The sequence below is a fragment of the Mustela nigripes genome, chromosome 6, assembly GCF_022355385.1.
Source record: "Mustela nigripes isolate SB6536 chromosome 6, MUSNIG.SB6536, whole genome shotgun sequence".
Classification (NCBI taxonomy): domain Eukaryota; kingdom Metazoa; phylum Chordata; class Mammalia; order Carnivora; family Mustelidae; genus Mustela; species Mustela nigripes.
The window spans coordinates 9,848,131-9,874,233 of NC_081562.1; the positions used below are offsets into that span (position 1 = coordinate 9,848,131).

Genomic DNA, 26,103 nt, shown 5'->3' on the forward strand with positions numbered 1-26,103 from the left:
CCTTCCCCCGGGTCTGGTTACGCCCCAGATCGCATTCTGACATCCCTGGCTGGTGAATAATTAAGCTGCCACCTCCTCCCCAGCCGCCACCACCTGCGGCAGGGCCTCGGTCTTCAGGTCCCACTGCGCAGCTTTCTTCGCTCCCCCAAAGCAGTGGGCACTGGAGGGGACCGACCCCTCACCCCGCTCCCGGCCCTGCCAACGCCTCCAGTCTCCTGCCGGGCACCTGACTTGCAGCCCACTCTATGGCCCCAGAGATGGACCAGTTCTACAGGTCCACCATGGCTATCTACAAGGTGAGCATGTGGCCCGGGCCCCAGGTCCGAGCACCCCTTCCTGGGGCTCGAAGGTTGGACCGGCTTTGGAGGACAGAGGGTTAACACAACTGCAACATGTTCTGGAAAGGAAGGCCCAGGCCAGGCGGGGTTGTGGGCTCAAGGGTGGGGATCCCTGGGGGGCAGTGAGCCACCTAGCCCGGACGTGGCTTGTCCACAGTCACCCAGTGAGCGACAGGCCCACTGAGACAGCCTGCCTAGATGCTAGACCAAGGCAGGATGAGGCCCAGGGTGACTAGCAGGGGGAGCGATGGGGGAGCCCAGCAAGCCACCTGGCCTAGGACTGGGGCGTCCTCTCTCTCTCTCTTTTCCTGTCTCTGTCTTTCTCTCCCTTCTGAGCCCCTTATTCAAATTTTCTACCTCACTCCTGAGGGGTTGCCGCTGTCCCTATAGACTTTTATTGAGCACCTCCTGTGTGCAGGACCCTTTCCCATGTAAGCCTCACGCACCCTGCCTGTAGGATAGAAAATAATCACCCCAAAGTGTAGATGAGAAGGCCAAGGCCAGCACGGTTAAAGAATCTGTTCAAGGTCTCTGAACTTCCCAGAGAGGCTTCCAGCGGTTTGAACAAAGATCCCAGTCTAAGTCATTGCCCCAGGCCCTCTGTACCCTGAGGGTACTCTCCAACTGGTTGTAGCCTGAGGTGGCCTGTGACCCTGCCACAGCCTTGCCGCCAACGGGCTCTTCTTTGATGAGGGCAAGATCTGTCCTTGCCCCCTGAGGTGACCGTCGGATGCCCATGTGTCCAGCCTGGTAAGGCCTGGACCCAATGCCGGGTTGGGGCACATCCAGCCAGGGGCAGCCACAGTCCACAAGTTTCCTCCCGGTGGGAGGAGGAGAGCCTTCTAGATGCATGGTCTTGGGAGCAGGTTCCCGCCTGGGCAAGCATGTGAGCAGGAGCTGGCATGGAACAGGGATTCGGAGAAATGACCTTGAGGACCCTGTTGCAGAGTCAGGATCTGGGCTGACTCCACGCTTCTGTGCAGACGCCCCTAGGGTCAGGCTCCTCTCTGGGGCTGGGTGGGGAGGCTCCCTGCTCCTGAGGCCCGGTGACTTGCCTCCGCCCATCCACCTTTCTCCCTCTCCCTCTCCCCATCCTCCCCCTCCTTCCCGGTGGCCTGGGGCTCCAGAGCATCACGGACCAGTTTAACCCTGCCCTGGAGAACCTGGTGTACCTCGGGAACAACTACCTGCGGGCCTTCCATGGTAAGTGTCCGGCCCCGGGCCCCCAGCCCCTACGCTTGCGCTGTCCCTGCGCACCTGGTCCCTCCACGTTCCTACCCACACCTTCACCCATACACACCCCACGCCCACCTCTGCCTGCTGCCCAGAATCCCCCTAGGTGCTCCCAGAGACGCAGTGCCTGGTCCTGGCAGCCTCCACAGCGCCAACTGCACACACCTCTGTACGCCACCCTGATGTGCCCTGTGAGCCCACTGCTGCACCCAGGTCCACCTCGGCGAACCTGGCTTTACGCCGCAGCTCTGTGTCCTCACTCTGTCTGGTGCCCGCACCCACACGCCGACAGCCGCCCCTCCCCCATCTCCCAGCAACCCCGGCTCCACCAAGGCTAATCACCCTGCCAGGGCTTGCAACCCTCTGTGCCAAGGATAAGCCAGGGACACACCCAGAGCCGAGGGCCACCCAAGCCCTCCCTGCCTTTCAGGACTTTGGAGTCAAAGCCTGTTTCCCCCCCCCCCCGCCCCCCCCGCCCGCCCCCCCCCCCCCGCCCCCACCCCCGCGCACCCCCCCCCCCCTCCCCACACCCTTCCGTGGGTACACACGGACGCCTGCGCCCCCCCACCCGTGATGGACACACACTGCCCTGGGCCCCACTCCACGCCTGCTTCCTCCCCTGGCCAACACCTAGCATCCACACACCCCACCCAGGACACCCCCCTTCCCAGATGCCTCTGCACCCCCCTGTCCCCTCCACACACCCTCGCCTGCCAGGAGGGGTCTCCAGAGGGCAGGGGCAGATGGAGGAGGGGCCGGGGCTACAGGCACCGCTTGTCCCCACGCAGCTCTGTCCCAGGCGGCTGAGGTGTACTTCAACGCCATCCAGAAGATCGGGGAGCAGGCCCTGCAGAGCTCTACCTCGCAGATTCTGGGTAAGGCGCTCCCCCTTCCACTAGAGCCCCCACTGTTGCTTGGGCCTGGAGGGGCTCTCCTCACAGCCCTGGGGCCGCCCGGGGCCGCCTCCTACTGCCCAGGTCCTTCATCTCCCTGGTGCTCCCCCTCAGGCCCGGGGCCAGCCGGGCCCCCCAGCTGGGGATCCCAGACAGGGTTCCTTTTGGGTTCTTACCCGTCGCGGAAATCCCCCCAAACCACAGGCCTGGTGGCCCAGGGCGAGCCCAGGGCCTGGACTCCTGTTCTGGAGCCCAAGCCCCTCCACGCCACTCCCTGGGGGGCTGTTCCAGTGCGGGGACAAGCATGGCCATCCTCCCAGAGCCATATGGGAAATCCTTGGACTTCGGCCTCCAAATGCCATCTCAGGGAGCCCCTGCGGCAGCTTCTGTCAGGGGAGGGGGGGTGGCAAGGGCCGCCCCCACTGAAGGCTGCTCTCCGTGCCTCCAGGGGAGATCCTGGTGCAGATGTCGGACACGCAGCGGCACTTGAACTCCGACCTGGAGGTGGTGGTGAGTAGCACGGCCCTGAGGCATCATCATACAGGGGAGTGGGCCTGTTCCAAGGAAGACGCGGGCCCAGCCCCCCACAGCCTTTCTCAGGGAGGGCTCCCTGCGGCCCCTAGTGACACACAGGCACAAGTGTCCCAGGCACCTGCCAGGCCCAGGCTGTGCGGGGCATGTACACCTGCCACAGCTTGTTCCCGCCTCCAACAACCCCACGAGGCAGCCGCCACTTCTATCTCCATTCTACAGACTGGGAAACTGAGACTCAGATGGAGTCCCTGCACAGTTCCGGAATGAGTGCAGGAGCTAGAGAGAGAAAGGGCCCAGGTGCACACAGCCAGGCCCTGCTCCTCCCTGGCCCTCCAGCCCCTCCCTCCACGCTCCCAGGGAGCAGCACCTGACCTTGTCACACCCATAAGAAAACCCCACAGAACTAAACCCAGTCTCCTCAGTGAGGGATGCCAGGCTCTGCCGACCCAGCAGCCTCCCCGTGACACCCCCAGTCTGCAAAGAGCGGCCCTGTGCAGACACAGCCTGGTGTTCCCACCGCTGGGCAGGCTTCATGCTCAGCCTAGAAGCAGCCCCAGTCTTGCCGGCCAGCGCTTTACGGGCCTCCCTTGACCCCTGGACAAGCTTGTAGCTTCTTCCAGACCCTAACGGATGCCTCTGTGCATTCTTTGCGTGCGGTGGTTAAGAACCCAAGCTCTGCAGTCCCAGCACCTGGCTTCTCAGCCCAGCCCCACCTGCCCCTGACCTGTGACCTTGAACAAGCCTCTCTGTACTTGGACTTATCGGTCTGTACAACGGAGACGATCATAACTACCGGCAGGACTCTTGCGAGGGGATTCACAAAACTAGTCGCCCTCCGCCCATCTTCACGGTGACGGCTGGCAGCAGGACCTGTTAGCCTGTCTCTATCCCTCCCAAGACTGGGAGCCTTGCAAGGGCTGGGGCAGGGCCTGGCCCCGAGCAGGGCTTCACCCGCTCTGGATGGAAAGAACAAGCTTTGAAAAGAGAGTGGGGGCTGGCCACGCGGGGAGGAGAAGAGAGGGCGTCCCCAGGGCGCGTGGGGCTCAGGAGGGAGCCAAGGATGGCAAGCTGGGATGGAGCCGGTGAGGGCCTGGTGGTGACAGGCCTTGGAAAGCTCGGGAAGAAATGTCAGCTCACTGTGACAGCACGCGGCTCTCAACCATGTGTGTGGGGAACCCTTGGGAGTCAAGGTGCGCTTTGGGGGACACCAGAAAATACTCAGCAGTTTGGCTACCCTGTCAAAATGGGGAACAGTTGCAGGAGCAGAAAAACGTGTATCCATCTGCCCAGGATAAAAGCCTGGTTCGGGGCCCATCTCTGGGACACCTGCAGGCTTCGGGCTCAGCTATGCCCCGGCCCAGGGCTCAGGAGGGGAATCAGGAGCACAGCTCGTGCTGGCCGCCTGTGGCTTCCCATCCTTGGATTTGATGGCTCTCTGTGTCTCTCGTGGGACACCTGGGCTGGATGAGGACAAGTGTCACCCAGGCTGTCTCTGTAAGGAGAGCTGCCCTCTCTGGGCACCTGCGTCTTGGCTGAGACACCTGGGCAGGTCCCTCGGCCAGAGCCGGATGGGACCCAGCACCACCGACGCTGCCAGGCCCGTGGGCTCATTCATTCGACAGCTCTGCACCGCCAGGTGCTGGGCGCTATGGCAGGCACGGGGGACACAGCAGACAAAACCCTCGCCCTCCCCAAGAGAGGGGCCAGACAAAACCCAAGACTAACAACTGAGTATATACATGACAAATTAGACATGAAACGTGCTCCGGAGGACAACAAAGCAGGGAAGGCTCCTAGCAAGTGTTGGAGGGCTGCAGTTTTTGACCAATATTCCAGGAAACTGCCCTAGGAAGGGGACACTGAGAGAGGCCTGGAGGAGGGGAGGGTGTTAGCCAGGGAGACGCGTGTGGGACGGGCGTTCTGGGCGGAGGTAACAGCTCGGAAAGGCTAGCAGACGTGTGTGTGAGGGGACACTCGGCTATGACGAGAGCCCTGTGGTGTGGCCTTGACCTGCCTCTGGCCATTCTGAGTGTGCACAGCCGAAGAGCGACAGGATCTGACTTTTCTTAATTGTAAATGAAAACACAGACAGAGAACATCTCGTTGAGCAAATTAGAGCTTAAAGAATCATTTTAAGGCAAACCGCCATCCAGGTCAGGAACTGTGCCCGCCTCCCTGGGAGCCCCTCCCTGTGCCTCTGTCAAAATCACAGCCCCTCCTCCCCACCTCCCTCCAAAAGTGACCACAGATCCGACCCTCCCTCGTGCTCCTTTGTAGCCGACCACTCGGGCATACATCCCTAGACGCTGGAGTTTGGTTGTGTGCCGTCTCTTTTTTCCAAATATGCCTTTGAGTTTCCTAATCAATAGATCCCCTTCTTTCCCTTATGACTTGTCTGTTGAAGATCCTGGGGCCCTAGGACTGGTTTTCCTGCCATCTGGAAACTCCCAGTCTCGCATTCCCGGGGTAGTTCATCTTGTCCCTCTGTCCTCTGGACGCAGGGGCTGGGTCAGACCCAGGCTCTTCCATCCCTCTAGCAAGACCGCAGAGGGCTCTGGGCTCTTCCATTGGGAGCCACGTCGCGTCTGCAGCCATGTGATATTAACGACCCTGGAGGCTCAGTGTGTCCAGACCCATCTGCACGGCGGGAGCTCATGGCTCTTCTGATGCTCTTACCCATTAACCGGGATATTTCTATACGGAGGCGCTCCTCCTTGTGTACTCTTTGCTGCCAGTGGCACGTTTTGTGTGGGAGAAGCAGAATCAAGGTTTAGTCCCTCTCCTCACTCATTAGCTTTTAAGGTCATGAACACGCTCCCTGTCGTCCTCTGAAGGTGACCCATTGGCTGTAGTGTTTTCCTCGCACTTACTGTAAGTGGCTCAGCAGGGGGTCTCCTTCTGCCTCTGCCTCTCCCCCTGCTCATGCTCTCTCTCTCTCTATGTCTATGTCTCAAATAAGTAAATCCTTTAAAAATTTAAAAAAAAAAAAAAAAAGGAACCCTGATTCTCGAGGATACAGAGAATTAAAGCATGTGGACAATCCGGTCAGCTTCTGACATAGCATGTTGAACGTTGCTAACGAAAAGTCTGATGATCTATTTTTCCCATCATAAATCTACTTGCTTTCTCAGCCTAGATGCCCAGGATTTTTTCTTCTTTTCTTTTTCTTCAGTCCAGTAATTTTTCTAGACATGTCTTGGTGTAGACATGTCTGTCCATATTACCATCTGGGTCCATATTACCAGTCCCATGGTGTACTTTAGCAATAAGTAGTTTTAAATATTTTTTTCTTTTAAATTTCAGGAATATTATCTTGAATCACAGTTTTTAGAATGTTTTTGTTCTCTGTCTTTGCATTTCTTCTTCAGCAATTCCTATTATCTGTATGTTAGATCTCCGCAACTTATCTTCAACATCTGTCCCTTCCTCTTGGCTATGTTTACTTTTTTCCTCATTTCTTCCCCCCAAACACTTCCAGATGTTATTATTTATTTATTTATTTTAAAAAAGATTTTATTTATTTATTTGACAGACAGAGATCACAAGTAGGCAGAGAGGCAGGCAGAGATAGAGAGAGAGAGAGAGAGGGAAGCAGGCTTCCCGTGGAGCAGGGAGCCCGATGCGGGGCTCGATCCCAGGACCCTGAGATCATGACCCGAGCCGAAGGCAGCAGCCCAAACCACTGAGCCACCCAGGCGCCCCCAGATGTTATGATTTAATACCTGGACCAAGAATAGAGCCCATAATAGAACTCCTATCATGGGTATATCTCTATATAAAATAATATATAAAAATATAATCTCATATATATTTATTATATATTAAATATATAATATCAACCTGAAATTCACCCCCTTTAAGTATACAATTCAGAAGTTTTTAATGTAGTCACAGAGCTTTGAACCCATTCCCACTAACTAATGTTAGACGATTTTCATCACCCCCTCCCCCCAAACACTCTCCCCATTAACGTTCACTCTCGCGTCTTTCTTTTTTTTTTTTTTTTTTAAAGATTCCATTCATCTATTTGACAGACAGAATTCACAAATAGGCAGAGAGGCAGAGAGAGGAGGAAGCAGGCTCCCCGCTGAGCAGAGAGCCCGATGTGGGACTCGATCCCAGGACCTTGAGATCATGACCTGAGCCAAAGGCAGAGGCTTAATCCACTGAGCCACCCAGGTGCCCCCTCTCGCGTCTTTCTTTTCATTAAAAATGAGTTTTCCTCCTCTTTGGCAACCCACTGTCGGATTTCTGTCAAAATGGAGATTCATGTTTCCTGTTCTAGGACTTCACGTGACAGGAATTGTACATATGTTTTCTTCCACAACCTCCTCCTTCACCCGGCGTGATGTCTGTAAGATGGCTTCGTGCTGTCACGGATAGTGGCGCGTTGTCCTGTTTGATTGCTTTCTATGCCACCGAAGGAAGCTACCACAATTTATCTCTTTTTCTGCTAGTGGTCATTTGGGTTCTTTCCAGTTTGGGATTACTATGACTAGGGCGGCTGTGAACATTCTTATACAAGTCTTTTGTGGGTGTTTGTCTTCATTCCTCTTGGGTAAATACTCGGGAGCGGAATTTGTGGGACATGGGGTGACATATATTGGCTTTATAGGAAACCACAAAGGGCTCTCCAAAGTCGTCGTGCTAGCCGCAGCCCCGCTAGCGATCTGTGCAAGCTGCTGCTGCTTGACACACTTGCCGACGTTCTATGTTGTCCATCTTTGTTGTTTTAGCCGTTCTCTGAGGTGCAGAAAGTACCTCATTGTGGTTTCATTTTGCGTATGGCAATGATCAAAGACTTTTAATGGGCTTATTGGACATTAGCACTTTGCCCATTCATATTTATTGCCCATTATATTTATTGTTGACTTATAGGAGTTTCTTATACTGTCAAGATATGAGTCCTTTATCAGATATATGCACGGTGCAGGATTTTTTTCCCCCAACCTATTGCTTATCTGTTCATTTTCTAAATAGTGTCTTTGATGAGCAGAACTTTTACATTTTTAGGAAGCCCAATTTGTCTATTTTATTGTTTTCATTTTACAAAAGGCAGAATCTGTTTTAACTCTGTAAACTACCTTACAATTCATGGGACTAATGCTATACAACAGCAAACACTGCCTCTGCTAATTTGGCGTTTTTATTTTATTTTCTTTTAAGATTTTATTTATTTATTTGGCAGAGAGAGAGAGAGAGAATGCACAAGCAGGGGAAAGCAGCAGGCAAAGAAGAGGCAAGCAAAGAGGGAAGCAGCCTCCCAACTAAGCAAGGAGCCCGAAGCGGAACTCGATCCCAGGACCCTGGGATCATGATCTGAGTGGAAGGCAGACCCCCAACCGATTGAGCGACCAGGCGTCCCTACTTTGACAATTTTAAAAAGTGTTTGTATCCTAGTTAAGAAATCTTTGCCCACTACCACGGCAAAGATACTCTAAATTTTCTTATAGAAGCTCTAAGTTCTGGAGTTCACATTTATTTCTATGATCTATCTTAAATTTGCTTTTGTGTATGAAGTGAGATAGAATTGGGGGTTCTTTCCCCCTGTATAGATATTCAGTTGTTCCAGCACCACTTCAAAAAGACTTCACTTTCCCCATTGAACTAACTTGATGTCTTTGTCAAAATTTGATTTGTTGTTTTATGTGTGGATCTATTTCTGAGCTCTCTACCCTGTTCCACTGATATATTTGTCTATTCTTACACCAATACCACAACTGTATTAATTGCTATTGCTTTATAGTGAGTCTTAAAATCAAACAGTCTAGGGGTGTTTGACTAGGGGTTGAGCATTTGCCTTCTGCTCAGGTCATGATCCCAGGGTCCTGGGTTCAAGTCCCCCATTGGGCTCCTTGCTCAGCAGGAAGACTGTTTCTCCCTCTGCCTGTTTTTCTCCTTGCTTGTGCACTCACTCTCTCACTCTCTGATAATTAAATAAATAAAATCTTTTAAAACAATCAGCTAGTCTAAGAATTTTGTTCATCTTTCTCAAAATTGTTTTGCATAGTCAAGATCCTTTGCATTTCCATATTTAGAATCAGTTTGCCAATCCCTTTAAGAAAACCTGCTGGAATTTTGACAGGGATTGCATTAATCTATGATTTAATGGCCATGATAGGGGCACCTGGCTGAGTGTAGAGCATGCATCTCTCGATCTCAGGGTTATGAGTTTAAGCCCCACATTAGGAGTGGAGCCTACTTCAAAAAAAAAAATTATAAATTCATGGTCATCTTAATAATATTGAGTCTTCTGATCCATGAACATGGTATACCTCTCCATTTATTTGTTTCTCATTTTCAGGGTAGCAGTCTTGCACATCTTTTGATGGATTTGTACCTAGATAATATGGCTTTTTTAGCTATTATAATTGGAAATTTTACATTTCATCCTCCAGTTGTTCATTGTTTGACCTGTCGCTCTGGCTCCTTTACTAATAATATAATATCAGCAGTGGAGGGCAAAAGCAGAAGCAGGAAGACTAATTTAGAGGGAGAGTTGAGATGGCTTGGGAAAGTGGCAGAAGTGGTGGTGTTGAGAAGAAATCAGACTTAATGTAAAGCCAGTAAGATTTTCTGATGGAGTGGATGTCAGTTGCAAAAGATAAGGGAAAGTCAAACTAACTCCAGCATATTGTCCTGATCAACTGGAAAGGTGTAGTTGCTTTTATCTGAGGTGGGAACTACTAAGTGTGGAACGGTTCGGGTGGAGGGGAGAGATCAGGGATTTCGTTTTAGACATGGTCAGTTTGAGAGGCTTATTAGAAAACCATCTGGAAAGGTGAGTATCAGTTGTATGTACATGAGGCTGGAGTTTGGGGTCAAGGTCTAGGCTGGGTTGTTTGTCTGGGAGTCCTGAGCATATGGACGGATGAGCTCATAGAGGGAGTGGGTGTAGGAGGGGAAAGAAAGAGGCCGTGGGGGATCAAGAGATGAGGGAGGGATTGCATTAATCTATGATCAGAGATGAGATTAATCTATAATCAAGAGATGAGGGAGAATCGGCAAATGACAGAGAAGAGGTGGGGTGGATGGGGGAGGGGGAGTGCAAGGAAAACCGGGAGAGGGTGGTAGGCTGGAAGCCAAGGGAGGAAGGTGTTTCAGGGGGAGGAAATGTTCAACTGTGCCAAATGATGACCACAGGACTTGTCAGAGGAGTCCTGTGAGTTGACTTTGTGATGTGGAGTGTCAGTGATTTTCAACTAGAACTTTCTAATTGGAGTGGTGGGGCACAGCCTGACCGGAAGGGGTTCAAGAGTAAACTGGAAGACAGGAGTGGATCAGCTCACAGGGACAATTCTTCTGGGTTGGGGGTTGGGGGGAAGTTTCCTGTATAGATGGCAAAAGGATTTCTTGCGAATTACTGGAATAACTCAAAACATAGAGCTCACAGTGTGTGTTTTCCACAGTGGGTCTGGGTCTGCTCTCAGCTTCTGTACTGAGGGGCTCACAGGACCTGCTAATGAAGTATATGCTGGGAGAGGGGGTGCAGGGGAGAGCAGTCTCTGTTCTGACCTGCTGGGAATTCCTCAGTCTGCCTGGGGTTGGTGACTTCCTTGTTTCAGAAGCCACCTGTTAATAGATAGTCCTATGGTTCCCCCAAAGCAAGAGCTCAAGTTCACATCAATTATCAACCCCTTAATAGATATTCTTCTGGAAGTTAATGAATACTTTCCATTGACCCGCTATTGCCTGGGTCTCATCTAATTGGTGATCGTAACCAAGCCATAGCAATGGGAAGAATTATAGCCCAGCAGCCTCATTCTAACACACACATCTACGGGGTGACTCCGTTTATACCCAGCTGGAAGCAGAAGGAGTGACATCTGAGACATGGAAGGTGGCTTGCTCATAAGCCAGGTCTCCTAGGCAAGAGTGGGATGAATAGGGCAACCAGAATTAGGAAGAAGGGAAAAGTCCCCAGCCTGTCTGCTGCACTGATAGCATGAGCCCTTTAATCTGTATTTTAAGAACCTTTTAAAAAAGAGATTTTATTTATTTATTTGGCAGGAGAGAAAGAGAGAGTGAGAGAGGGAATATAAGCAGGAGTGGGAGATGGAGAAGCAGGCTCCCCGCTGAACAGGAAGCCCAGTGTGGGGCTGGATCCCAGGACCGCTGGATCACGACCCAAGCCAAAGGCAGATGCTTAAGAACTGAGCCAGCCAGGCACCCCTTAAGAACATTTTAAAAGAGCTCGTGCTCCCAGGCCTCTCTGGGAAGAACGCTCCCAGCCGCCCAGGGCTCTCAGCTGGGGTCAGGCTGTACTACCTCCCTTGCCCACCTTTGTGGCAGCCCCATGTCCCCCCAGCATTGTCTCCGCACACCAGCTCTCCAGGAATCCAGATGGAGTTGGTGCATCCGTTCTGTGGGTTTTGTGCATTTTAGATATTTTCCGTAGCCTTCAGTGTGGTTCAAGTTCGTCTCCAGGTACCACTCAGCATCTTTATGAGTGCTCTGGTTACAAAGTTGCCTGACTTCTGCGGGTCAGCTCCAACCCTGTATCTCCCATAAGCCCTGTTGTTCATTTTGGGCAATTTTGCAGGCTATGGGGATTTTCAGGAACACATGTTTGGTGTCTAAGCAGAAACCTTGGACTGCCTTTTCAGTGGGAAGCAGGGCCAGAGGAGGAGCAAGTGAGGTGCCCTGGGGGCTGCCCTGGGAGGTCCTGCAGGTGTGGGACCCAGTAGACAAGGACAGATATGGGGTCTTGGCACCATTCCTAACACCAATCCCCTTACACACACACACACACACACACACCCTAGCAGCCATGGCTCAGGGTTCAAGGCATGGCCAGTCCTGAGGGGGCCACAAGCAAGCTCCCCTACAGACCAGTGGTAACCAGGGTTTCTGAAACAATTACGGGAGAAAAATGTAAAATTGGCAACTTTTATAATTGATTGGTTTTCCCTGAATACCAGAAGATTACCAGCATTCTGCTGGACAACGCTGTACCCCAAGGCACAGAACCCCTGCCTCCAGCACAGTGGGGACCCCTGCGGCAGCAAACCTGGCAGCATCCCCCGCTGGTTCTGTGGGGAGGGCAAAGAGGGTACAGACAAAGGAGGTGAGGTCCCCTGCAGGATGGGGGACACTCCTTTCTGCTCCCTGTGAACCCAAGGGCAAAGTGTGTAGCTGAAGGGTTTAGATCTGATGTCCCCACAACACACAGTGACCCAAGGAATGCTGATGGGGGGCGTCCAGAGGAAGGTGCCAGGGGAGCACCAAGGCTCACAGAATCAAAGCTCTTTGGGCTTAAAAAGCTGGACCTTCAAGAGCATCTAGCCAAGACCTTCCTGTTAGAGATGGGGAAACTGAGGCCCAGACGGGGGCAGCAACTTGTCCAAAGTTTAGAGCAAATTGGAGGCAGAACCAGAATTCTGAGGCCATAACTCTTCTGAACCTGAGTCCAGCAGCCTTCCCCGGCTTTCCGGTCACCCAAATGGTCAGCCTCCTCCGTCTCACCTATCGTGGAAACCAGCCAACCCTCAGCTAAGACCTCAACAGCTGTGAGCACTTTCACTGGGTCAGGGCCCTGCCCATGGTGCTGGGGACACAAAGGGTCAGATGAAGTTCATGTCCATAGCAGCTTGAGAGGCTATGACCGGGGGCCCAGCAAGAGATTCTGTCCTGTGGCCTATGACCAGGCGCCTAGCAAGAGATTCTGTCCTGTGGCTAGAGGAACGAAAAGTAAACAAACAAATATATATACATTCCAGAATCAAAATGGGAGCACAGTGGATTCTGCTGGTGAAGTCAGGGAGAGTTCCTGTAGAGGGGGCACGGAAGCTGGTATTTGAGGTCTGGTAGGAAATTCTAGGTGGCAGGAATGGCATCATCAAAGCACAGACTGGGACTAAGACCCAGAAGACTCTGATACCTTTATGGAGGGTGTGTGGCCAGCCGTCTACTGCACGACCTGTTTGCATATCAAACCATTTAATCTTGCCTCCAACCACGTCCTTGACTCATGTCCATTTTCTCCGACAATTGGGCAGGTGCCTGGTGTGTTAGGAACACAGTGGGCTGTATTAGACTCGGCCGAGGCCGAGGCCTGGGAATGATTAGGACCACCCTGATCACCCCCACCCTGCACTCCACACAGGTGCAGACATTCCACGGAGATCTGCTACAGCACATGGAGAAGAATACCAAGCTGGACATGCAGTTCATCAAAGTAAGTATGGCCACCACCTTGACCCCCCCCCCCCAGCCCAGCACAGGCAAGACAGCCTCTCCCCATTTGGTGGATGAGCACACCAAGCCCCGTGCTGGGCACTGACTGGCGCCAGGCTGTTTGTGTTTCCAGCTGAGCTCCCCGGGACCCTGTCCAGTGTTCTGACCAGTGGACCCGGAGTCTTGAGCTCTTTGACATGGGGGTCTCCCTCCTCTCTCCACCCTCCCCAAGGACAGCCGCCAGCACTACGAGAGGGAGTACCACCACCGAGCCACCAACCTGGAGAAGTACATGTCTGAGCTGTGGCGCATGGAACGCAAGAGGGACAAGAATGTGCGGGAGATGAAGGTGCAAGGGCTGGGGGGGGGGGAGCCAGGCTCTGGGGGGACCCCTTGACAATGTCCTGAGCTCCCTCGCCCAGCGCCGGCCCAATTCCAGGAGGGCCTCCTACCCCATGCTCTGTGGTGAGCATAGCGAGGGAGGTCAGCCGGCCCCGGGTGGGGGGGCACCCCCGGCCCTCAGGCCCACCTCAGCGCTGATCCTCGCACGGTCACTGCCCGGCTCTCCTACTTCTCGGAGAAAACCTAAGGCGGTCAGCCATGCTGCTCCTGATCTCCATAGCTAGTTCCCCAGCAGCCACGCCCTCCTCTGCTCCCTCCTGCCCCCGCCGCGCTCCCCTACCCCTGACGAGGGCCAGTCCTCCTCCCAAGCTCAGGACCCCATCCCCAGCCTTGGTCTCCAAGACTTCCATCTCCTTTACTAAGCTCTTGTCCCTCCTGTTCAGAACCTCCTCTCCCAAGTAGGGACTTCGATCAACTTGTCCACATTTCCTTAAACTAACCCCCCTGGGCCCCTCTCCGCGCTTGTGGGCTGGGGGCAGAGGGACGGCTCAGACACCAGCCCTGCCTGTGAGAAGGGCCCGGCTGGGCAGACACAGAGCTCAGGGTCCGGAGGATGACGATGCCCGTGAGAGGTGGGCCTGGGAGCTCCGAGGAGCTGGGTGCTGCCGGGAGGGCCTCCAGGAGGAGACTCGGCTGGTTCAGGAAGGACAGGAGGCTTCAGACGGCGGGTACTCTTGGACGGTGGGATGAAGCATCCACTCGCTGCCCCCAGCCCGAACCCGCTTCTCCCACAGGAGAGTGTGAACCGGCTACACGCACAGATGCAAGCCTTCGTGTCTGAGAGTCAGCGGGCAGCTGAACTGGAAGAGAAGCGGCGCTATCGTTTCCTGGCCGAGAAGCACCTGCTGCTTTCCAACACCTTCTTGCAGTTTTTTGGCCGGGTGAGCTGGGGCTGGGGGACAGCTGGTGGAGCCGTCCTAGGGCCTGGGCGCTCTGGGAGCTGACTGCCCACGGGGACTTCCCTAGCTTCACCAGTTTCCTTCTGTGTTTCCTCTCTGTGGGTATTCATTGTTTACTCTCCCTATCTCTTTGGCTGTTTCTGTGTTTATCTGTATCATCAGATACAAATTTCTTCATTTATTCCTTCATGATTTTTATTTTATTTTTATTCTCACATTCACTAATTCATGCCTTTATTCACTCATGTGCGAACCGTTTCTTTTTTCATTCCTGCTTGCATAGACTCGCCATTTGCAAATTCATCAATTCATAGATCTAGTTATGGCCTTTTTGCTTTTATCTTATTGTTTAAATCCTCTGTGCTATTGCTCTGTTCCATCTGCTAGACCAATCAGATTCACTCATTTCCTGTTGGCTTTCCAGTGCATTTTGCTTTCTGTATTTAACTACCATGTTGTTTGGTGCTGTTGGGTTTACAGCTATCATACCTTCTCTGTAAATGTCGCCATTAATGTATTTAACATCTCATAACCCGGCCTGATGCCTTTCATTTCACTTTGTCTGAGATTAAAATCACCCTCCTTTCTCTTCTGTGAACACTTTTTTTATTATTTTTTTCTAATTTGATTTATTTATTTGACAGACAGAGATCACAAGTAGGCAGAGAGGCAGGCAGAGAGAGAGAGGGGAGGAAGCAGGCTCCCTGCAGAGCAGAGAGCCCGACGTGGGGCTGGATCCCAGGACCCTGGGATCATGACCTGAGCCGAAGGCAGAGGCTTTAACCCACTGAGCCACCCAGGCGCCCCTCCTACTGTCTTTTAATCACTCTTCATGATGACCTCACCTCCTGACCCTCATGATAACATCGAGTCATCTCTTGTGTTTTCTAAAATATATTGACACCCCCCAGTGCTACTCTGTCCATGGTGGTTCCCCCACCTCTTAAGATGAGGCCTGGGGAAGGATTTTCCTGCCCTCCGTGGCACTCTAATACGTGGCCTTACTCCTCCCCTTATCCTTCCTGACCCCCAGCTCTTGATTTTGCCAAAAAACTTCAGGACTTTCAGGTCTAGACTCTCATGAGTCCTTTCTTTGCAGCATGATCCTTCTATCTTGAGAAACTGCACTTAGACCATGTATAGTCCCAATGCCCGGTGCACGGCCACTCGTACTGATGGTTCACTAAACACGTGCTGATACTACCGTTTTCACTCTTCCTTTCCCGCTGTTTTGAGGTTTCTGTCTTGATGAACTGAATGTTTTCTGCAGACGTGCCCCCCGAACCCACACTTACATGCAAGTCTCACTTTGACCCCGAGTGCTGAGCGGCATGTCGGTGGGTTGAAGAGCTCCAGAGCTGTGGGCTTTTTTCCCTGGGATCCAAGAGGACGTTTCCCGTTTTCTGGTGCTCTATGTTGTGTGTGTGAAATCGGGTGCTGGTCTGTCTTGTTTCCGTCTTAAGTTACTGCCTCTTTCTCTGGATGCTTGGAGATTTTCTTAGAGTCCTGGGGACTCAGCAATCTGTCTGGGTGTCCCCTACATGAGGGCCTTCGGGTGTTCCCCACTCTGTGGGCTCAGGTCTTTCTTCAGGCCGGGGAGCTGTTTCCTCTTCTGTTTCTTTAACTATTCTCTCTGCCATCATTCCTTCTCCTTCTAGAACTCCGCATCTATGACCTCCTCCCTCGCCACGTCTGCTTCATTTGTCCTTGTTCTGCAGTTTGAGCTCTTTCCACACCCCCCCAACACACACTGTATGATTCCATTCATATGATCTCAGCTCGGCTGACATCCTCCCGCGGTCCCCACCACAGCCAGCCCCCGGCTCAGGGCTCAGCCTTCTCCTCCAGCCCCTCCTCTCTCCCAGGGACTGATGCTCCAGGGAGAACTGCCTGTTCTTCTTTGAAACAGTTCTGCTGCTGTGTAATTCACAGGGCGTCCAGTCCCTCCGTGTAAAGCGTACAACTGAGTGGAGCCTCGTGTATTCACAGACTTGGGCACCCATCACTACAATCAAGTTTAGAACACTTGCATTCCCCCTAAACACCCCAGACCCCTTAATGATCATTCCCCAACCCTCCCCTGTCCCCCCACAACCCCCACTCCAGTCCAGGCCACCACGATCTACATTCTGTCTCTGGAGATGTCCCTCTTCTGGGCATTTCATATGAATGGAATCATACAATGTGTGGTCCTTTGTGACGGGCTTCTCCCACGATGCATTGCCGGGAGCAAGATTCTTCGTGTTGGGGCACATATCCATCCTTCATTCCTTGTTGCTGCCAGATGCTATTCCGTTGTCTGGAGACATCTCATTTTATTCATCCATTCATTGGTGGATGGACATCTGGGTTGTTTCTACTTTGTGCCTGTTATAAATAATGCTACAGTGGATAGATGCAGAAGTTTCTGTGTGGACATGTTTTCATTCCTCATGGCTATAGGGGAATTGGCTTGCTGAGAATCGGGTAGCTCTGTGTTTAAATATTTAAGGAACTTCCAGACTGTTTTCCAAAGTGGCTGCACCATTTCACGGCCCCACTGGCAGCCTATGAGCTTTCCAGTGGCTCCGCATCCTTGCCAAAACTTGTTATTGTCGGTCATCTTGATTCTAGTCATGCTAGTGGATGTCAAGTGGTATCTTATTTTGGTTTTGATTTGCATTTCCCTGATGGCTCGTGATGCTGAATATATTTTCTGGTACTTCCTGGCTATTTAAGTACCTTCTTTGGGGGGAAGCTCCTTTCTACTTGTGTCCTGGACAGTTAACTCTAATATTAAGGGGAGTGTTGACTCCTCCCCTGGCTGCCTCCTGCTAAGTGATCCCCCCCTCTGGAGAGGGCTGTGGACTGAATGATCCATGCTTCCCCTAGGTATGAGGCGGTGGGGGGAACAGGTATTGTGTTGACCCAGCTGGACTTTAGGACACGCAAGATCAAACTCCTAAGACAGTCAAGCATAAATATTTACCCATCACTTTATCTATAAACAGAATGCACAAGATTTGGAGCAAGATTTAAAGAAGGATGAGGGCTGGGCTCAGCAAGGGGTCGCTCTCTCATACCCAGTCCCGGCTGAGTCCGCGTCTTGTCAATAACATACCTCCGCCCACCTCACCCTCAGCTTCTCCAGGTTTATTGGACTTGTGCAAGCCTAGCTTCAGGATAAATTCCTAGGAACAGAATTGGCAACTCCAAGAATTTAGGCATTGGTTGTCCCAGTTTACCCTTCTGCCAGCCATGTAAGAGATTCCCTTCTCCTTGACAACAGTGTGAAAGCAAACTTTTCAATCTTTGCTAGTCAGCAAGGTAAAACTGGCATCTCCTTGTGGTTTTATTTTATACTTTTCTTATAAGCGAGACAGATCTTTTCATGGTTCCAAGCCATTGGATGTCCTTTACTAGGACATGTCATCTTATTTTCCTCCATTTTTTCTTATTCATTTCTAGGAGCTCTTTATATATTACTGAAATTACCCCTTTCTTGGTGATGAGTTGCAAATATTTCCCGTTTGTCATTTATCAATTGACATTGCTTACTGTAGGTTTTGCCATGTTGAAAAAAATTTTTATTTGGTCAAATTTATTAGTCTTTTCTAGACTATGGGGTGTGTAGCATACTTAGAATGACTCTTCCGCTCCATAAATGTTTTTAAAACTTCTCCCGTGGTCTCCTTGTGGTTTTGAAAGCCTGCACAGTGTTTCTTCCCAATGACAGGTGAAACCTCCTGGAGGCAGGGCCAAGGGAAGACAGGGAAGTTGGATGCTGTCCAGGCTGGGGCTTGGTGCTGTGGCCTTTACCCCCAGAACACCCTAGAACCCTGGCAGGCGCTTTCCACTGAATGTTCTCAAACTGGACAAAAACACTTTTAAAAAAATATGGTATGCAAAACCTAATGTTGTCTTGCATACTGCTTTTGTGGTCAGCACACAAAGACCTTCGGAGTTTTGGCTTTGTGCTGTTTTGTTCTTTAGTTAAGCAAGGCAACCAAGGGGGTGTCTTACTAATGACCAATGGGACTAGTTGCTCCTGTGATGTGAGTGGCTTCTGTTTTGCTGCCTGAGATCCCTGTGAGATTTTTACCAGCTGGGCCAGACAGAAGGGAGGAATCATGGAAAGGTGCTGTCACAGGAACGACTCACTTACTATCTCTAGGAATTATCTAGCCCTGGGAGGGACAATGCCTGCAGGATTGGTAAAGGCCCAGGATGTCAAAACATCATCAAATACAGAAACTTAAACACATGATTCATGTATGTAGCTGGTCTGCCATTTAAAGCCCTCCCAGCCCCAAGTTGTTATGGACTGTGTGGTCAACAGCTGAGTTTCCCATCCTTGAAAGTACTCAAACAGAGTTAGATGCCCATGTACCAGGGACACTAGGGACGCTTATGTAGGCTAAAAGGAATAGGCTTGGAAAACTGTATTTGAAAGGCCTCTTCCAGGAAATGACTCAAACCGGCTTTTGCAGCAAAGGTACTTAACACTTGAGTTACTACAAAGTTCAAGGGTTTCAGGTATAGCTGGATCCAGGAGCTCAGGTCTTTGGAAATTTGCCATCCTCTCTTAGTTGTAGCTTCCTGTGTTGGCTTCACTCTATTTTTAGCAAAACCCATGAGGTCCAAGAAAATGTTTTTCCTAATTGTCCCAGGATAAGTACTGGAATTGGATTCCTTGGTCACAGTTTCTGGGCAAGTGCCATCCCTGAGTCCATCACAGTGGCCAGGCCTGGGTTCTAAGCCTACCGATGTACCAGGCAGTGGTAGAGGCTGGCCAAAGCACACAGACAGAAGGGGCTGGAGAAGCACCTCAAGGAACACCTCAAGGAAAACTGAGGGGCCTTCGACAAAAGAGGGAGAGGGTTAGACAGTTGGCGAATCCCAAGTGACACCAAAGCTATCTCTAGCTCCTTCCAGCTGGAAAATCCAGTTATCCTCCGCTTGCGGGGGCGCCCGAGTTCCCAGGTCTAGGATGCCGCTTCTGGGGCCCCAGGACTCTGGGGGCTGCTGGGAGCCGGCTGACGCCTGTGTCCCCACGCGGCCAGGCCCGGGGCGTGCTCCAGAACCGCGTGCTGCTGTGGAAGGAGCAGTCGGAGGCCAGTCGCAGCCCGTCGCGCGCCCACTCCCCGGGCCTACTGGGCCCCGTGCTGGGGCCGCCCTACCCCTCGGGCCGCCTGACGCCCACCCGCCTGGACATGGTGAGGCCCTGGGCGCCCCCGCCGCCGCCGTTCGCGCCCCCGCCGGTCCCCGCACCCTCCGCGGCGCCCTGGGGCCTGCGACCCTCCGCCTGGAGCCTCCTGCCCCCCAGGCTCCCTGTCTATGCGGCGCCCCCGGGCCCGGCTTTCAGTCCCGGCGCGATCTGGCCGCCCCCGTGGTGGTTGAGCCGCCGGCCGGTGAACCCCTACGCCACAGACGTCCGGGACTGGGGGTGGGGGCTGGACTAGGGCGCAGCCGCGGCGCCCCCCTCCCTGCCCCACCCTCCCCTGCCCGTCTCCCCTCGCAGCCCCCGAGGCCCCTGGCGGAGTTCAGCTCCCCCCGCAGCCGGCACGGCTCGGGCTCCTACGGCCCCGAGCCCATCGAGGCGAGGTCCGCGTCGCAGCTGGAGCCCGATCGCCGGTCGCTGCCCCGGACGCCGTCCGCCTGTGAGTGGCCCCGGAGCGCAGAGGGAGGGCCGGGGACCCGGGGCCTGGGAGGAGGCACGGAGGTGGCGCTGCAGCAAGAGGGACGGAGGGTGGCCGCGCCCCCCCCCCCCCGGAGCGCCCACCCACTGCGCTCCCCCTCCCCGCCCCGCAGCTTCGCTCTACGCCAGCGGCAACCAGCGCTCCCGCTCCAACTCCTTTGGCGAGCGCCCGGGCGGCGGGGGCGGGGGCGGGGGCGCCCGGAGGGTCCGCGCCCTCGTCTCGCACTCGGAGGGCGCCAACCACACGCTGCTGCGCTTCTCTGCTGGAGACGTCGTGGAGGTGCTTGTGCCAGAGGCCCAGAACGGCTGGCTGTACGGCAAGCTGGAGGGCTCTTCCGCGTGAGTGGGAGCCCCGGGGGGTAGGGGCGGGGGTGTGTGTGTGGAAGGAAGCCCCCCCCCCCCCCGCCCACGGAGGTCTGGCAGGCTCCCCTGCCCCGACGGTGACTTGTCGCCCTCGGTCCTCCACCTCCACTCCCGGGACCCAGACAATTCTCCCCTTTCCCGCACCCACCCCGGCCGCCCTCCGGTGTCCTCATCCAGCCAGCCCGGATAGGAAGAGGACAGGCCCTTGGGAGGAATGGGAAGGTTCTCTCACTTGGAGGAACACTGCGGGAGCCCCACCGCTTGGGCGCTTACTGTGTGCCCCACATGGAGGGAGAAGCAGCTTCCTGCCTGGGCCCTGAGAGTCCCTGGAGGGACGGTGGACTTGGAAGCAGGCTCCCCCAGGCCAGAGCCAGAGGCCAGGCTGGGAGCTCACAGGCTGAGTTTCAGTCAGGGGCAGGGAAAAGCCTTCAAGATTGCAAACTGGGCTTGGTTTTGACACCAGGAGGGGAGGCTGGAGGCGGGGAAGTACGCTGTGGTCACTGCAAGGTTGGCGGAAGGCAGGGGTTGAAAGCCAAAAAAGAGTGTGCAAGGGTAACTCTTCTGCCAAAGAGAAAGGGGGCGGTGGGAGCTTGCTGGAGCCCGCAGTGACCCCCACGGGCCTTATGGGCAGGAGACTGCGTGGTGCCGGCTGCCATTCCTGCGGCAGCGTATGATATGATACGGGTGAATGAGGGCTTAGAAGGAGGAGTCAGCAGGTGCCCATGAAGGTGATCGCAAGGATGGCGGCGGGGGTCAGTGGGCGGGGCACAGGTAGAGGGTTGGGAGCCTGGTGCGGGGCTGTGGGCAGCGGGCAGGTGGAAGGGGCCCGGGAGTTGGTTCTGTGGGCAGGTGGACGCAGGTCGGTAGGCGGGGATGAGCCGAGTGGTTGCGGCTGGGCAGGTGCATGGAGGTGGGGTGCACCAAGGGGTGACTAGAAAGGTGTGTGAGCGAATTGGTAGAGGGCAGCCAGGTGGACAAGAGCTGATGGGTGGGTTTGGGGACCAGTGGTCCGTGAGTGGTTGGCCACAGGGTCGTGGATGGGTGAGGCGTGGACAGAGGGAGGATGGCAGGGGACTACTGGACCAATACGGAAGCATGGGCTGGCGGGGAGAGATGGCTACAAACAGCAGGGCTCAAAACCCCTGCTTTGTGGACCCACAAAGGTAGAGGCTGCCCTGAAATTCCCCACAAGTGGCGTGGAGTGGACTTCCCCGGACCCGAGTGTAAAACCACCCAGACCCGCGCCCTCCCCGGTCACATGGCTGTTCTGTCCGTGCCTCACCGGGCGGAGAAGGAGACGGCAGATTTTGTCAGTAGGCCCTTTCTAGTGAGAGCAGAGGTAAAACATAAGGAAATGGTTTTATTCCGTCAGTTTGAGTGGAAATTGCTTCCAGTTACCTTTAGGTGAGAACGTTGTTGATTGCGTTTTGGGGTCTCTGGGGGCTTTTTGGAGAACACTTTCCCAAGGGCTCTGCAAGAACCTGAGGGGTCCCAGGGGTCTGAAAAAGCTGAGCAACATGGGGCGCCTGGGTGGCTCAGTGGGTTAAAGCCTCTGCCTTCGGCTCAGGTCATGATCTCAGGGTCCGGGGATTGAGCCCCACATCGGGCTCTCTGCTCGGAAGGGAGCCTGCTTCCTCCTCTCTCCCTCTCTGCCTACTTGTGATCTCTGTCAAATAAATAAACAAAATCTTTAAAAAAAAAAAAAAAAAAGCTGAGCAACATTGATCAAAGTGCCTCTCCCACAGCCCCAGGCTCTCTAGAGGTGCAGTAGTGAGCCTCCAGCCACACAAAGACTCCAAGAGCAGCTGTGGGGGCAGAGCACGGAAGGGCACGGGGCTGGCAGTCAGGCGCCTCAGGCTCAGGCGCCCCTTCCTCTGGGCTCGTACATTCTCCTGTGGTCCTCAGCCCCTGCCCTGTCCCCTTCCCAGTCACCCTTGTGGTCATCCGTTTGCACATCTGTCCGTCCACTGGGCTGGGTGCCTCTGGGGCGGAGGAGCTGTGCCTGGCTGTCTGTGGGCCTCACGGGGTGGGTGCTCCACGAGCAGGGAATGAAGCGCGTTGCCGCGATCCAGCCCCTGGCAGGAGAGGAGGCTGGGTGGATGGGCTTGCATGTCGAGAAAGATCTCAAGGGATTAAATGAGTTAGTCAGGGCAAAGCCCTCCAAGCCAGGCCTGGCACACAGCACGGCTCCGGAGCTGCTCTCGGGAGTGCGGCTGTGACCACTGTCTCTGGGCCTTTTGTTTATGGGCCCCTCTGCCTGCACCCCCTCAGGAGCGGCTGGTTCCCCGAGGCCTATGTGAAGCCCCTGGAGGAGGTGCCCGTGAGCCCCATTAACCCCTTGAACCCGGTGACCTCCATGAACCCGATGAGCCCTATGAATGAGCTTCCTTCCAGGTACCTGGCAGGGGTGGTGGTCCCACTCGCCAAGGGGATATCCGTGAGTGGCTGTCCTCAGTGGGCGCAGCCTCCTTTGTACCCTGGAAGAGGAGGTCCCCCCCACCAGGAGAAAGTCATTGCATCCTTCCCTCTGCCTCCTCTTGGGACTGACTTCAAGCATGTGTGGCCTCCTTTTCCCCGGGTACAATGGAGAAGGCTGCGGGAGGCCAGCAGCATGGGTTGGGGTGCAGCAGGGGCCTAACGTCTGACCCCCTTCACCTGCTTCCCTCCTCTGGACTCAGATCCTACCCGCTCCGGGGCAGCCACAGCCTTGATGACCTCCTGGACCGGCCGGGCAACTCTACAGCCCCCTCGGAGTACTGGGACGGCCAGTCCCGCTCCCGGACCCCGACCCGCATCCCCAGCCGCGCCCCCAGCCCTGCACCCACACCCCTGCCTGACAGCCGCCGGAGCAGCATGGGCAGCCCAGGGGTAGCCAGTGATGTCAAGGTGAGCCCCCCCCCCCTGCCCCGGACACACCTAGCCTGTCCCCCCAGTCCTGGGCTCATCCAATGGGCAGGGAGACTGGAGACCAGGTAACCCTCCCTGCTTGGCCACTCGTTGGCTGGCTGGCAGGGGGCCTTCCCACCCCAGCCTCAGTTTACCCATCTGCAGGGAAGGTGTGGGACGGACTTCTGAGTCTAGGGAGGGGGACAGGGACTGGAGCCCCCGTCATCCAGCTGGGAGCCCTGGGACAGGGAAAGTCCTGCCCTTCCTGCCTCCCAGGAGAGGCAAGACCAGGATCCTGGGTCATAGCTGGGACCAGAGCTGACTGGGCAGGACCGGGGTGAGGAGTGGGGTGTGGGGAAAGCAGCTGGAGCCTGGGGGGTGGTCCTCTGGCCCAGGCTTCTCACGTCTGGAACCCACAGAATTCTGGGCTTCAGGACACCCAGTCTTGTTTCCCAGAAGCCTGGCGCTGCCCGGGGCCACGGGTCTAGTCCTCGGCCTTCCTGGAGTGGAGAACGGCAGAGGCAGGGGCTCCCCGGCCCCCTTCTCCCCTAAACCTGGCCCTTCCTCCACCCCCCACTGCAGAAACTTATGTCCTGGGAGCAGCAGCCTCCAGAGCTCTTCCCTCGGTGAGTTCTAGGACGGGAGCTGGGGGGGACGAGACTCAGAGGAGGGCTGTGGGGAGAGACGACGCAGGGGTGAGTGGATGTGGCCACTGGGGGCAGGAGGCACGGGTGGGCAGCTGAAGACCTGGGCCTCTTTCACCTTGACCTCTCCCCTCACAGGGGCACGAACCCCTTCGCCACGGTAAAGCTGCGTCCCACGGTCACCAACGACCGCTCGGCGCCCCTCATCCGCTGAGACGCCTTCCTCCGGCAGGGGGCTGAGGTCGTCCCCCCACACCCGCCCGGGAGCTGCCCAGAGCTGGCGGCAGCAGCAGCAGCAGCAGTGGACCCGAGAAGCCGGGGTCCTGATCCCAGGGGTGGCTACCCCGCCCCAAACCGTGCCCGCAGCTTGAGCAGCTCCAAGAGGGCTGGCCTGGGGTCCGGGGCCTTCAAAATAAAGCAGGCAGGGGCGCCTGGGTGGCTCAGTGGGCTAAAGCCTCTGCCTTTGGCTCGGGTCATGATCCCAGGGTCCTGAGATCGAGCCCCGCATCTGCTCCCTGCTCAGCGGGGAGCCTGCTTCCTCCTCTCTCTCTCTCTCTCTCTGCCTGCCTCTCTGCCTACTTGTGATCTCTGTCTGTCAAATAAATAAATGAAAATCTTTAAAATAAATAAATAAATCAGGCAGAACTGGGGGACAGGACCATTTCTTCCCCTCCAAGGGCCCCAGGACTGTCCCTGGGGGCCTGCCGCGTGCACCCCAACCCCCTCCCCCTTCTCTGCCCCAGTAGGGAGGATCCCCTGTACACCTGCTTCCCCACCCCGCATATGTCGTCCTGTTTAACTTTTGTAAACGTGAGAAATAAAGCAAGAGGACAGTGCGCAGGACTGGTGGTGTCTGATTTGGGGCACAGGGGTGGGAGATGGGGCTGGAGGCTTCCCGCTGGAGAATGGGGTCCAGGAGGTCCTGAAGGTCACTGCCTCGCTCCGCCTCGCTCACGCACAGCCCCTCACATAGCGCCCATTTGAAGCAAATCTTGAGGTCTGCCCTGAAGCCCTTAGGCTGTGTCCACCCACCTCTGGCCCAGACTGTGACACTCCAGGTTTCCCAGGAAGTGGGGGGTGGGGGCTCTCCAGAGGGGGAGGGGTGGCAGTGGCCAAGGTCTGGGACCACCAGCAAGTCACCCTCGAGCAGCCAGGGACACAGCATCCTTTGTTCTGGCCCCTCCTGCCCTCTCAGTCCCAGATTAGCCTGATCCAGCCAAAGCCTCAGAAGCCCCTCCTGGAATGTGGCCTGGGGGTGGGGGCAGGCGAGGCACTGAGGTGAGTAGGCGGGTGGGGTCTCTCCAGGGCAGGGTGATGCCCCCAGGACCACTAGGAGCCCCCTGTCCCCCAGAGTAGGGCTCTGTGTGTCCTCTGCCCAGGAAAGGGCTCCTTATCTAGCTCTGCTGGGAGGGCCCGAGACAGGGACCCCCCTGTGAGGTCCAGCGTGGCCCTGCGCTGCGGTCAGCGCCCTGCCCCTTCTCCCTTTCCAAGCAAAAGCCTCTTAGAGGGCTGGGGGTGGCACCCTAGGCCCGAGGCCTGAGGGAGGGAGCTAGAGCTGAGAGGCCAGTGGCTGATCTCCAGGTAACTTGGGGCCTTCGGCTGCCGTGCCCCCAGAAGGCCAGGCTTCCCAGGGGGAGCCAGCAGGGCAGCCCCTCCAGGGAGGCCTCAGGAGATGTGAGGCTGGACATTCAAACCCACCGGAAGGCTCAGGTGAGTGCAGGGGAGAGCTGCCCGACCGCCTCCTTGTCCTAGTTCAAGTGGTTGCAGCTGTGGTGAGGGGCCAACAGGCAGGGAAAGCCAGAACCTGGTCCTGGTGAGAGAGGGTCAGAGTCTCCGATCCCCACTGGGCACCTGGCACTGCCCAGGGCCAGGAGGGAGACCTAGGAGCGGAGGGGCAGCAGGAGGGAAGGACGCTCCTTCCCCGGCTGTGGGCTGGCCCACCCTGCCCGTGAGCCCCCCCCCTCTGTTGGTGGGGGGATGCACAGGAGGCTGCTGTGTGAACCCCTGGCTGGAGCTCCAGGAATGTGAGAGACTTCGGACCTGTTTTCTGCTTTTGGA

At 55.2% G+C, this 26,103-nt stretch overlaps 1 protein-coding gene across 1 annotated transcript; it reads left to right on the forward strand.

Annotated features, from left to right (window-relative positions):
- Positions 1-205: 205 nt before the first annotated feature.
- BAIAP2L2 (BAR/IMD domain containing adaptor protein 2 like 2) lies at positions 206-24,813 on the forward strand. Its single transcript, XM_059404603.1, has 14 exons — positions 206-296; positions 1,466-1,541; positions 2,360-2,446; positions 2,913-2,974; positions 13,104-13,175; positions 13,407-13,523; positions 14,311-14,457; positions 19,518-19,670; positions 19,976-20,114; positions 20,266-20,491; positions 22,787-22,909; positions 23,194-23,401; positions 23,984-24,027; positions 24,184-24,813. Exons 1-14 carry the CDS (start codon positions 246-248, stop codon positions 24,257-24,259), a joined length of 1,581 nt encoding a protein of 526 aa, XP_059260586.1. The 5' UTR covers positions 206-245; the 3' UTR covers positions 24,260-24,813.
- The last annotated feature ends 1,290 nt before the right edge of the window (positions 24,814-26,103 follow it).